The sequence below is a fragment of the Erinaceus europaeus genome, chromosome 8, assembly GCF_950295315.1.
Source record: "Erinaceus europaeus chromosome 8, mEriEur2.1, whole genome shotgun sequence".
Taxonomy (NCBI): domain Eukaryota; kingdom Metazoa; phylum Chordata; class Mammalia; order Eulipotyphla; family Erinaceidae; genus Erinaceus; species Erinaceus europaeus.
Window position 1 is genome coordinate 89,836,457 of NC_080169.1, and position 14,475 is coordinate 89,850,931.

A 14,475-nucleotide genomic window follows, 5' to 3' on the forward strand; every position below is an offset into this window, starting at 1 on the left:
CACCAACCCTTGTGAAAATATGTGTTACTATACCTCATCCATCACCCAAGCTCCCTCTCCTACTGCAGTCCATTATAACCCACTCCCCCTCTCGCACACACACCCTTTAGTAACCACAGGTCTGCTTATATAGATCAAGGGTTTATTCATCTCTCACCTAGTGGAGTTGAAGGGCATCATGTCAGAAAGACAAAGTTTGGTGATTAAAATATTTTTCTTAGAGTTAAAAGAGATTCTTTCACTTGCACCCCAGATGTTAAGTATATTAAGGCAAGTTGACTTTGATAATTTGGGCCATGCTAATATCCATTGTGTGCCTTCCACATTGTAAGAGGTCAATAATAAGGATAATATACCAAAAACCTGTTTACTCAGCTCCAGTTTCCCCCTGGATTTCTTGAAACTTAAAATAACACATGTACAACTATTCACAAGCTCATTAATATTTGGTAAGAAGATATGTTTTTAATTTTAATGGAGCCCAAATTTCCTAATAATGACAGCCATCCCATCAGATAGAATTAAAGTCATACATTGATGACTTAATTTTGTATATGTATTTACAAAATTTGTTAAGTGTTCTGATAAAACAGAATTTGACTTCATCTCAGAGCATCAGTTGTACATATACTGAAAGTGGAGTCCATTTCATTATATAAAAATATTAAAGGCATTCTATATGAGGAATAAAGTCCTTCAAAATGGATTCTTTTTTATAGGAGATGTTTAAAGTTTAAAATCAAAGAAGGGGAAAGATCCTCTGAAGAAGAATTTGAAAAAGATTTTTCCAGTATTAACAAAAGAGGGAAAAGAAGTTAAACTCAGCTTGCCAGCTTGTATTTTTAATAGTGGTGAGAAAAGAAAGAGATAAAGAAAGACAGAGGACATTGTCCTTTCCTTGATGATCAGATTCTAGCAATTGTGAGGTGTTTGAAATCTTACGCATATTTTAAGAATTCAGTAACACTATACTCCAAGTCTGAGACTCAGGGCTCAGAGGTCCCAGGATCAGTCCCCAGCACCACTATAAATGAGAGCTGAGCAGTACTCTGGTTAAATAAAAAAAGACTGTAATAGTCTTACCTATGCTATGACTATTTCATATCTCTCAGAATCTTACTGCTATGTGAGATTTATTTCTTTAAATAACTAAGGAAAAATAGAAAACTTGTACTTATCTACTAATTAATGAAGGATTCCAACTAAAATTACTTATAGAAAAAGTACATTTGACAAACTCCAATAATTTAGAACCCTGTAGGAAGAAAATAAACAAAATAAACTTCTATGCACTTTTCTATAAAATCATGGTTTTTGTGTAATATTTAAATTTCATAATTCAGTATTATAGAGGAAATGTTATTTTCCTGATATTTAATAGTACAAACAAATATGTAGTTTTCTAGAGAAAAGATTGGAAAATTCTTCTTTGTATTTTGTATGAAGTAATATCTGCAGCAGAAAAGTAATGTGCATTTAGGTGGAAAATATAAACTGTTTTTATAATTTTATAAATGACAAGTGTAAAAAATGTCAAGTTGCTAGACTTCAACCGAAGGTTAATCTATCTTATTTCATTTACTGGCTAATAGTTTTGCTTAATTTACATATTGATTACATTTCTTTTTTTCTTAATTTATTTTTTTCACATGAGATAGTTTCATATGAGAAAAAGAGAAGTCAGATCAATACTCTAGTAATACAGCTCCAGTGACTGAACTCAGGCAAGTAAACCCTGTATCCTAGAAACTAAACTATTTGATTTCACTGTCCACTAAATTTCTTATTTAATCCAGGCTTTTGTTTAATTGTTTGTTTGCTTTCACAGTTATGTGCAGTCCACTCTGGGTTCCCTGCCTCCCCCCCCCCCCATAGGCTTTACACATGCATGATTTCTCTGTACTACGTTGCTTTTTTATTCAGATACAGAGAGAAAGGAGGAGAGGGAGAATGAATGACATCATCACACCTTCCAAAAGCACCATAGTATCTTTTTTTTAACTTAAAAAAAAAATTAATCTTTATTTATTAGATAGGATAATTGAGAGGGAGGGGGAGAGAGAGAGACAAAGAGACGCCTGCAGCACTGTTTCACCACTCTCAAAGCATTCTCCCTGCAGGTGGGGGCCAGGGGCTCAAACCTGGGTCATTGTGCACTGTAACATGTGTGTTCAACCAGGTGTGCTACCACCTGGCCTCCATAGTATCTTTTTGAAAAATTTTTATTTATAAAATGGTAATATTGACAAGACTGTAATATAAGGGGGATACATTTCCACACAGTGCTCACCCCCAACACCCCCCCCCCTTGATAACTTCCCTATTCTTTATCCCTCTAGGAGTATGGACCCAGGATCATTGTGGAGTGCAGAAGGTAAAAGGTCTGGCTTCTGTAATTGCTTCTCCACTAAACATGGCATCTTCTATGGGGTGTAGATATTGGAACCTGGGACACAAACATAACAAGAGACTTGCTGTACTCAGTAGGCTGCCTTTCTAGTCCCAGGACATTTTTCTCTAATGATGCTGATAGTATGTTACAATAACTCAATATAGGGTAAAGTTGATTATAAGATATAAAATAAACATAAGAGAATTAAGTCCTGAAGATAATATACAGCATGGCTACTGCTGTTGATATTAATGTACTGTATCAAAAGTTACTAAGTAAGCACACCTTAAAAAAGTACTCATCATGGGTTGGGGAGAGAGCATCATAGTTATGCAAAATACTTTCGTGCCTGACACTCTGAGGAGTCAGGTTCAATCCTCAGCACCACCATAAGCTGGAACACAGCAGTACTGTGGTCTCTGTGTGTTTTTCTATCTTTCCCTCTGTCTCTTTTTCATTTAAACAAACAAACAAAAAAAACTATTAAAAAAGTTCTCATCATAAGAATAAAACATTTTGGTATGGTGACAGATGTCAACAAAACTTACTGTGGTGATTATTTTAAAGTTTATATTTGTATCAAAGCGTTATGCTATTATACCTAAAGTGAACATAGTGTCAAGTCAATTAATTTCAAAGAAATTACAACCCAATACTGACTGTTAGAAAATGTTTGAGAAGAGGTCCAGAGAATGTAGAGACACTAAATTTGTCTTGTGTGAGATATAATCTAGATACTGGAATTTGTTTATCATGCTTTGCATGATAAACTTAGCATAACTGGTCAAAAGCTGAAATGGACAGATGTGTTTCCCCTCTCCGTGACCACAGACTGATCTCTTGCCCTGGCCAGAGACCTCATGAATAAGATAACATGCATTTGTCTGTGCAAATTCATCACTAGTACTAACAAACAACAAAGTGGCAAAGACTTCACTATTGCTACTGTATGTGTATACAGATCTTAAAGAATTTGTGATGTAGGGTGAAAATACCTGAAGATGAGTCAGTTTCTTCCACTCAGTAGCTACAATATAATTGTTCAACCTTTTTTTTTTTTTTTGCTTTATTTCTCCTAGATAAAACAAGCATAAGAATAAGATGCATTTCACATAGATTACTTTTTCCTTTCATTTTTCCTTTTTTTCGCTATTTTCCTCCTCCCTGGATCACCATGTTGCTTTCCCCAGGGCCCAACATGGATAGCCCAGTGCTGGTAACTAGACTCATGGCTCCCTGCCACCATGACTAGCCAATCTTTGCCTCTTTGCTCATTCTGCTGTCATGGTTTTATGTACCTAAATAACCCATAATGTAATAAACCTCCCATTTATTAAACCCCAGCTGAAGTCTGTAGAAGTTATTATTATTATTATTATAATGATCTATTAAAAAATGAGACATTTGATCTTATCAGAATTCAAAAGTTCTTTGCAAAATATCTTGTGAGGACGATAAAAAAGATATGCTACACACTAGAAGAAATATTTTCAAATTAATGACATATCCGATAGAGGACAATTAATAGGATTATATAGAGTTCTCAAAGGTCAATAATAAAAAATGCATATTGTGGAGTCAGGAGGTAGTGTAGCGGGTTAAGAGCACATGGTACAAAGCTCAAGGACCAGTGTAAGGATCTTGGTTTGAGCCCTAGGCTCCCCGCCTGCAGGGGAGTCGCATCACAGGCAGTGAAACAGGTCTGCAGGTGTCTCTCTTTCTGTCCCCCTTTGTCTTCCTCTCCTCTCTCCATTTCTCTCTGTCCTATCCAACAACAACAACATCAATCATAACTACAAAACAAGGGCAACAATAAGGAATAAATAAATATAAAAAAATTTGAAAAAAATTCATATTGTAATTGGATAAAAGACAGGAATAGCATTTTGTTGCAGTGTGTAGGAATGGAAAATAGGTAAATAAAATATATTCTACAAAATCTGTCATTAGTTAAATGAAAATTAAAGCCAAAATAGATGCCACTATACACCAGCCTAATGGCTGCAACAAAATGTATAGGTAAAGTCAAATGTGGGTAAGGAACTAGAGAACATATACTTTCTTGGTGAGGAGAGAAATGGTGTAATCACTGTGGAAAATATTATACTACCTTCTTCAAAATCTGGAACTGACCTAAATGCATTCATTGGATGAGTTATTAGTGTGCTTGCTTCCTACTCATCAATAACAATGAACTTTTAATATAGGCAACCACTTGGATAGATCTCAACTTAAGTCTCTGGAGGAATAAAAGTTAATGTCAAAAAGTAACAGAATGCTTGTTTCCCTTTCTAGAACGCACTTAAATTATAGAGTACAGATTAATTTTTTTTACAAGAAATGAGGGAAAGGGGAAAGTGGTTAACTGTAAAAGCAGATTCTTGTAATAGAAATCTGCATGTTTACTGTGTTGGTCATATGGACTTCTTTTGTATGAAAATTAGAATTAAGTATAAACCACAAAATTGAGTATATATAAACCTAGAGAAATATGAAAAGGGTCAGTGATACCAATGATAATTTCCTGGTTGTGTACTATACTATGTAAGATGTTAGGCTTGGTGACAACTAAATGGTAGGCACAAAGGGTAGCTTTGACTTCTCAGGACTACATGTAAATCTACACTTGAATCAAAAGAATCTTTAAAAAAAAATCACGGGGGGGGGCAGGTGGTGGCATACTTGGTTAAGTACAAGGACCTAGGTTCAAGCCTCTGGTCCCCACCTTCAGGGGGAAAGCTTCTCAAGTGGTAAAGCTGGGCTCCAGACATTTCTCTCTCTCTCTCTCCTCTATATCTTCCCCTCCCCTCGCAGTTTCTCTGTCTCTATTAAAATAATAAATAAACTTTAAAAATATATGTAAGAAAACCCTTCAGGACTTAAAAATATATATATAAGAATAATAAATCGCTGTAGGCTAAGGATGATAACTCAGTCTGTGAGAACACCAACTTTTACATCCCCAAAAGTTCGATCTACTCAGATCTGAGCAGGGCTTTAGTCTTTCCTCTTTCTTTCTCTTCCTCTTCTCTTATTCTCTGTCATAATAAATCAATAAATGCATAAAACATGTATTTTTAAATTCCTGTAGGTGCAGTATAAGGATAAGCTGGTCACAAAGGTGAATTTTATAAGACATAGGAGTCACTGAATGAGTTTGTTTGCTAGGTAGAAGAAGTGAAAAACACAACTAGTCTATGAGGACTAAGATTTATTTTATAGGTTTCATTCACCAAAAGTGATTGGAGAAGATATTGATGAATTCAGTTTTGATATTGTTGAGTTTGTCACTAGTCAAGCAGACTCTATAAAATAAGGCTATAAGAAATAATAAAAAAAAAAGGAAATCCTGAGCAATGATGTAATGCTCTCTTGGTTGTGGTATATATATTTTTCATATAACATTTCACTATCTGACTGAATATTAAAACATCAGCCACTTGCCTATTATGACAAGGGGATTTCTGAATGCAGAGGCAAGGGCAAATATTCAATTGTCTCTGGGGATTTCAAATATAGCTAGACAAAATGAATTGCCTTTTTCATTATGCATTAAAGTGAAAAGGAATTAATATTGAGTATCTTCCATGTGTGCCAAGTCTTACATGTTCAGAAGTATCATCCTGTCTAATCCTCAAAATAGGCCTGAAAAAGTTGTTTTACTATTTATAATTTCTTAACAGAGAAGTTAAGCAATTTTCTAAATGAAACTGATAATGAATAATCCCTTGGGCTCAAATTTGAATCTATGTGTTTAATTTCTTTTTTAAAAATAGTTCATTTTTTATTACTGGGTAGAGACAGAGAGAAATTTAGAGAAGAGGGGGATTTACAGAGGGGAAGAGACAGAGCCCTGCTTCACCACTTGTGAAGCTTTCCCCTGGCAGGTGGGGACTAGGGGCTTGAACCTGGGTCCTTGCACATTATAATGTGTGCGCTTAGCCAGGTGCATCATAGCCTGGCCCCTATGTGTTTAATTTCTAAGCCCAGAATCATTCCACTCTCTCAAGAAACATGAAAATGAGGGAGAGTAGACATAAAAATTTCTTTTCTGGGAGTCAGGCAGCGGGTTAAGCGCAGGTGGCGCAAAGCGCAAGGACAGATGTAAGGATCCTGGTTCGAGCCCCCAACTCCCCACCTGCAAGGGTATAGCTTCACAGGCAGTGAAGCAGGTCTGCGGGTGTCTATCTTTCTCTTCCCCTCTCTGTCTTCCCCTCCTCTCTCCATTTCTCTCTGTCCTATCCAAGAATGACAACAATAGTAACTACAGCAATAAGACAACAAGGACAACAAAAAGGAATAAATAAATAAATAAATACATTTCTTTAAGAAATCCTTTTTTATAACTGTGACTATTGGGTCCAGTGGCGGTACATCACATTTAGAGTTCATATTACAGCATACAATGACCAGAGTTCAATTCCCTGGTCCCCACCTACTGGGGAAAGCTTCACAGATGGTGAAACAGTACTGCAGGTATCTCTTTTTCTCTCTCCCTCTCTAATTTTACCCTTCCCTCCCAATTCCTCTGTCTCTATCCAATACATAAAAACAATATAAAAAATCACTTACCTTTTAAAAACACTGCAGATAGTATATTCCTGCTTATTTAAGAAATTTTGTTAAATTAAATCTTTATGTTGTATGTGTTATTTATGGGTTTAAACATCTACATATAGATGAGAAGAAAGTATGAGTCTGTGTGTGTATTTACATCTGTAAAAGAGGAAAAGAGAGAGGACCATGGCATATATTGTGTCAGGATCAAACTGGGAACTTGAAACATTCAAGTCCTATACTTTATCAAATGAACTGACTACCTCTTCTTGAGGCTCTGTAGGGAAGTTTTAAGGGCTAAATTAGATTTGATTGTCCCATTATGATATAGCATGTCAGTATTAGCACTAACTGTGCATTAGTGATTCTCTATTATCTGGATGAACTAACTGGTCATGCACAAATTAAGACAAGATTAACTTCCTTACAATAACTGTTAAAAAGTTCCAGGTAACATTTTTCGTTTTGAAGGCTGTATAAGCCATCACATTTCTCCTCAACTAACAGAAAATCAGCAGGCACCTTCAATTTTTGTCTTCTCAAACCTGCAAGGTGCATTGCCTCTAACACAATATTCTTTAAATTTCCAAAATAGGCAAATATGTAAGCAAGACAAAATACATTTCTTTTTATCTCTACAGAAAATATTGTGTATTTTAAAGTTTGTTTAATCTCTAGTGATTTTCTGTATATTTTATTTTTCAATTTATAACTTTTCTGTTATTTGTTTTTCACCAAAGCACTTTTCAGTTCTGACTGATGGTGGTGCAGAAGATTGAACCAGAGATCTTGTTCTGAGTGTCATGTCAGAATTTCTACTGAATAACTATTGTGCCATCTCCCTGGTGCCTGTCTTAAATTTTACTTTTATTTATTTTTATTTGCTATAAATTTCTTTATTGTTTAATGTTTTACAGTTGACAGTAAACATAATCGTTTATACATGCATAACATTTCTCAGTTTTCCACATAACAATACAACCCTGACTTAAATTTTTCTTTGAGAAATTCAATTTCAAAAATTTAAGGGTGGCACATTATGCATAATATCTCTAGGTCTTGGAAGTCAATTCTTTTTTTTTTTTAATGCATGTCGATGTCACTTATTTATAAAACAAAATACAATCAAGCTAAACACTGAGAAAGTAATTTTGTGGTAAAATAGGCTTCTCTTAATAAAAAATAAACCTGTTTCTAAATAACCTATTATTATTTTCTAATCTAATATATTTGTCAAAGCCATATCAACTGGAATCTTTAACAGTTTTATCCCATTATCTATCAGAATTCAGACTCAGGTATGACTACTACATCCTATATAAATCCTGAAAAAGGTGGGTGAGGAGTGGGAGATTTGAGGATGTTTCCATGATCTGACCCTCTGTGGAGTCAGTTTATGTTGATTCTTCCTTTCTAAAAGATTCCAAACCTTAGGTGTGGATTTAATTTCTCGCCACCCGCGCCATCTAGTGGTTATAAATGGTACACGTTTAGTTTTAAGTGCTATTCCTCTTGGGGGAAGGGAGAAGAGAGGGGGTGTCAATGTCCACACACAAAAAAAAAATAATAATAATGGTTGGCCACGACAATTTCCTAGTAGTTCACCACATCACTTACTCCACACACGGCTACCTTTAACTACTTTAACCATTTTAGGGATGCGCAGAGATGCGCAGAGGGAATGCAGGAGAGGCACACTCCCAGAGACTCACGCCCCACTGACGCTGACATTTAGCAAAGGGTTTTAAATCCTTACTGTCATTCGCAAAGGACGGGAAAAGGAGTAGTGACAAGACTGAGATCGAGGAGAATGACTTTCAGACAAGTTGGACAGATAACATATTAAGCTCTGCAACATTAACGTCTGGTTAAACATTAAAAAAAAAAAAGAAAAGAAAAGAAAAAGAAAGCGGAAAAAAAATCACTTAAAAATTCTGTCGCGGGGCTTTGCGGGTCTTGCTACCCAGAAGACAACCAATTCCTGAGCGTTCCGCTCTGCTCACCCTTCTTTCCAGCTCCTCATCCTCTCTCTCATTTTCCTTTTTTTTTTTTTTTCTTTCCCACGCTCGCCTTGAACCGGGACCTAGAGAGGCAGAGAAGCAAGACACCGGTTTCCTTCCTCCTCTCCTCCACCAAACCACCGCAGCCAGGCGCGTGAAGCTTTCCTTTGTTCATCGAGGCTCGCTCTCCTCCCCGGCAGACCCACCTAGATGTTCTCCCTCGGTGACATTTTGCGCCGGGGCTGGTGGGTGGCTGGGGTGGAGCGAGAGGAGCCCAAGGGGGAGGGGGCGGAGAAAGGTCAAGCCGAGGGAAAGGCAGGGGCCGCCTTTCCTACCCTGAGTGGCGGGGCGGGCGCGCGGTTATTTATTTATTTTCGCCGGATTTATTGACCGCACGAGCAGAGCGACAGGAGCTGCAGGACCACCCACTGGCGGGGAAGCAGCGAGCAGCCCTCCCGCGCCCCCGCGCTGCAGAGCGCCTCCTGCCTCCACGCTCCAGAGATTGCCCGCGCCGGCCGGGGGCCCGGCCCCTCCGCGCCGCCGCCGCCCGCCCGCCCGCCCGCCCGCCCGCTCCGCAGCCCCGCAGCCCCGCAGCCCCGCACCGCACCGCTCCGGCCCCGGCTCCAGTGGCGGCGCAGTAAGTTGGCTGGAGCGAGTCCCCTCTGTTCTCGCCTCCCCCGCACCTTTTGAACTTGTTGCTGCTGCTCGCCTGCGCCTGTTTTTTTTTTTTTTTTTTGGAAGGTGAAAAGGAGGAGGGGAGCACGGAGGAAGGGGGAAGGGGAGAGGGGATAAGAGCTCGCAGGAGCTTTATTTATGCTCCCTCCGCTCATCGGATTCAGCTGCTCGCGAGCTGCTTTCTCAGCTTTTCCCTTTCCGGGTGCATCGGCAGGAGAAAGTCTCTATGCAACTCAGCCCTGGCGCGCACTTTGCCAGGTATGTGCCTCGGCCGAGGCGCGTTCAGCGCGGAGGCTGATGCTGCTGTCGCGGTGGCGGCAGCTGCCAGCTCCTGGGCTTTGTAACTGTCACTCTGCACCTGAGCTGAACTTGAAAAGAGAGTGAAGGGACGATTAGGCTAACACTTCTGGCAGACACTGGGGCTGCTTCAAGACGTGGGAGGAGGTGAGGGAAGGATCTAGATTAACACCTCCCACCGTGCCCACCGCTCAGCATCTCTATCTCTGCAAATAAGGCACAGGGAGTAGAAGCTGCGACTGGACGCCCCCGGAGACGTGGGGCAGCGTCTGTGCATCTCGGAAACTACAACAACAGGTCGTTTTTCTGAGACTCCTTTGGCGGGAAGGACCACTTGGAAGAAGGAGGTTTGAAAGAGCTGATCTGGAAGGTGAAAGGATTCCTGGATTCCTCAAAGGAATACCACTGAGTGATCATCCTTAGTCTTCTCTATGCTGTACGACCCGTATTGACCCCATATTTCACAAACTGTCTCGGGGAGAAGTCAGAGACACCTGTTTGAAGAACTGCTGCATCTATTGTCACCTGTTGTAGTTTGTGTGTGTAGTGTGTGTGTCCTGATGACCTGATCCAACTGCTGGAAGAGGTTTGATTAGATTCTATTTGGGTTTCATTGTTAGAATATTGTGCATTTACCATCACCTCTACCTCCTGCTATCCCATTTACCTGTCTTTGTGGGAAACTTATTATTCTGAAAACTGTGACTTCACTGGGAGCCCTACCTTGGAATACCAGTGAAAGTTCTGGAGCACGGATTGTGGCAAGTTCATTTGGCCCACTGTAGAGACCCGACTACCCATCTTGCTTCTATTTCAAACAAACATGGCGGCAGGGGTAGCAGCATGGTTGCCCTTTGCAAGGGCAGCCGCCATTGGGTGGATGCCTGTGGCCTCAGGGCCCATGCCAGCTCCTCCAAGGCAGGAGAGGAAAAGGACTCAAGATGCTCTCATTGTGCTGAATGTGAGTGGCACTCGTTTCCAGACATGGCAGGACACCCTGGAACGTTACCCAGACACTCTACTGGGTAGTTCTGAGAGAGATTTTTTCTACCACCCAGAGACTCAGCAGTATTTCTTTGACCGCGACCCAGACATCTTCCGCCATATTCTGAATTTTTACCGCACTGGGAAGCTCCACTATCCTCGCCATGAGTGCATCTCTGCTTATGATGAAGAACTGGCCTTCTTTGGCCTCATCCCAGAAATTATTGGCGACTGCTGTTATGAGGAGTACAAGGACCGCAGGCGAGAGAACGCCGAGCGTCTACAGGATGATGCAGACACTGACAACACCGGGGAGAGTGCACTGCCCACCATGACTGCTCGACAGAGGGTCTGGAGGGCATTTGAGAACCCCCACACCAGCACAATGGCCCTGGTATTCTACTATGTGACCGGCTTCTTCATTGCTGTCTCCGTCATCGCCAATGTGGTTGAGACAGTGCCATGTGGGTCAAGCCCAGGTCATGTCAAAGAACTGCCCTGTGGAGAACGATATGCAGTGGCCTTCTTTTGCTTGGACACAGCCTGCGTCATGATCTTCACCGTTGAGTACTTGCTTCGCCTGGCTGCAGCGCCTAGTCGTTACCGTTTTGTGCGTAGTGTTATGAGTATCATAGACGTGGTCGCTATCCTGCCTTATTATATTGGGTTGGTGATGACAGACAATGAGGATGTCAGTGGAGCCTTTGTGACCCTCCGAGTCTTCCGGGTCTTCCGGATCTTTAAATTTTCCCGCCACTCGCAAGGCCTGCGCATCCTGGGGTACACTCTGAAGAGTTGTGCCTCAGAATTGGGCTTCTTGCTCTTCTCGCTCACCATGGCTATCATCATTTTTGCTACAGTGATGTTCTACGCAGAGAAGGGGTCTTCCGCCAGCAAGTTCACCAGCATCCCTGCTGCTTTCTGGTATACCATTGTCACCATGACGACTCTAGGGTAGGTACCATCAGGGGAAGTGGAATAGAGATTGGTTATGTGTGAGGTGATTGTGGCATTATTAACGTTATGTAATAATTCAAGGAAATAATTGTTCTCTTTCTGAATGAGTCTGGGAAAGAATTATCTAAATGGTTTTGGAGAACTCGATCTATAAAACAGATATGCTCTAGAGATTGACAAAGATACACATGAAATGTTGGAATGCCTGAATATTTCCAAAGATCATCTATATTGTATGCATGAATACATAAATATATTGCTAAGAACCCCCCATAAAGTTAATGCCCATGTAAAGGTATGAATATGAAAAATATATTAATACCTAGAAAGCGCATCAGTTTGTTCAAATGAAGTTTCCATATTTTCAGTACCATTGAATATTTTCATATAAACAGTAACTTTAAGCATGTCTTCCCTTTAAACCCTGCTAAGTACCATAATTATTATTTCCATATTCTCAAACCTAGATTATAGATACTATTATCAGATTCTTGTGATATATATATATATATATATATATATATATATATATATGCATATTCACATATACTCATCTTCATTTTGGCTGTGCAGTCTTTTGAAATATCAGGATTGAAACTGATAAACTTTACAAAATGTGATGGAATGATATATGAAAAGTACTCAAGAATAGTTTCATAGTTTCAAATAGAGAACCAAATGACTGTCCCCACCCTTTTTTTAAGATGATACAGATCCCATCATGAATTGGCCTATAGCCATTAAATCCATACAGAAGGTAGGACAATACCTGTGAGACTGATGGTCACTATGGAGAGGTTGCATTGTAGAATTTTTGGTCTTAACTTCTTTCTACAATTCTCTTAGGCATCCTGTTTTTGGCAGTGGAGGTGGGGGGGCACTTAATAGTATTCTCCAATCAAAGGAACATATTCTGAATTAATCTATTTTAAAAACATAAATGTTATGCTAAAGCTAAGTTTACTTAGAGGGGAAATCAAGATGTGAAATGATTAATAGTGTTAACCAAATTGTAGAAAAGTTGCAATATTGACATATTAAAAAATCTAATAAAATGGTTGCACTCTTCAAGTTTTATGCATTCTTAGATAAGCTAAGTAGTGATGGTAGATTCCTTACTTCAGTGCTTTTTCTGCTTTTGTTGCATAGTTAATCAGTTCAGTAAGGATTTGCTAATAGCTGTAAGAAAAGTAATTCCCAAGGCTGTTTTTTTAAGGTTTGTGTTTCTGACTAATTTAATTGACATCTTTAGATAGCAATGTGGTTATAGTCAATTTAATTAGACATGTGTTTTGAACAGAATTTTACATGCTGGCATATGGGCAATCAATAGAATATTTTATTTGTAAAGAATTTTAGCTACATTAGTTTAAGAGATTATGGTAAGTTTTAATACAGTGGCTAATGATTTTGACTTAGTTTCACATATTTTTGGAAACCTAATAGAGTATTAAAAATTACCTGGTGAAGAATGTCTATACCTAGCTGCTTCCATTTCCATTACCTATTACTGGTAAATTTGTGTCAACTTTTGAAGAGGATGCATAGTATCTTGATAGTGTAGGCATTCTGTAACACACACACACACACACACACACACAGAGAAAGACAGAGAGAGTTGGTGGTGATGTTTTGTCTTTTGTGATTTGGATTTATTGAAGAATATTAAATAGTATAAATCACTATCAAGGTTTTACATTAGAAGTACACACAAATAAAAAGAGGACTGTTAAGTGGAAATGAGAAAAAGAAGTCATAAAAGGAGATACATTTACAAAAAGCTGCCTTTGGCAATGCTTTTCATGAAGTGCCAGTGAGTCATTTAACACTGTATTTCATCTGAATGAATGAGTATGAGTATTGTTATAATGAATGTTGAGGACACACTAATTTTATCCTGCTATAGATTACAATAAATATGAGAAATTAGTATTTGCAATTGATTTTTTTGAAATGACTTAATTTTAATTATATCTTAAAATTGATTTTTGATTGCAGGCAAAAATAAGGGAGATTTATTGTTATTACTGAAAGTTGTTTTTTTATTATATAAATGAAATGCTTTAAAACATCTACCGTTTGAACTGCCATAAGAATCTGAATAAAAATGTTTAAGTAAAATCTATCAAAATGAATTAGATCATGCAATTTGCATGTAAGTGGCTTAGAAGAGTAAAGTACATTTATTTTCTTGGAACTTGATAGCAAAATGGGAATTACTTTTAAGACAAATTCAACTGAAGTAAGAATTTCTAATTTTCAAGAAAGTGAGGTAATTAATGATTTTGGTGGAGTATAGCTGTAAAACTTTTAAGATGCAGATATGTTGATATAATTAAAATGTAACTTTATTGAAAAAAATCTATGTTCTTTAAAACACATACTTTATAAAAATGAAGTTTTCTAGGAAAATTTCTTCAGTTTCTTATCAAAATTTATTTATAATCAATTTTATTTTCCAAGAAGAATAGTGTTTTTTTTTTTTCCTTAAAATCCTGCCTTTTCGTTGTTTTATTTTTGGCTGCACTGTGACTCAACAACTTTTTAAGAATGGAACATTTTAACAATATTTAAATTTGCACAATTTAATGTTTACACTCTTTCACGTATAGA

The 14,475-nt window shown here is 38.4% G+C and overlaps 1 protein-coding gene across 1 annotated transcript; it reads left to right on the forward strand.

The window, feature by feature from the left end:
* The first annotated feature begins 8,482 nt into the window (after positions 1-8,482).
* LOC132539923 (potassium voltage-gated channel subfamily D member 2) lies at positions 8,483-11,880 on the forward strand. The gene has a single exon (XM_060196483.1). It carries the CDS (start codon positions 10,745-10,747, stop codon positions 11,861-11,863), a length of 1,119 nt encoding a protein of 372 aa, XP_060052466.1. The 5' UTR covers positions 8,483-10,744; the 3' UTR covers positions 11,864-11,880.
* The last annotated feature ends 2,595 nt before the right edge of the window (positions 11,881-14,475 follow it).

What these genes read in the sequence shown, in the direction of transcription:
- LOC132539923 (XM_060196483.1), top strand. Translation starts at nt 10,745, where the DNA reads ATGGCGGCAGGGGTAGCAGCATGGTTGCCCTTTGCAAGGGCAGCCGCC.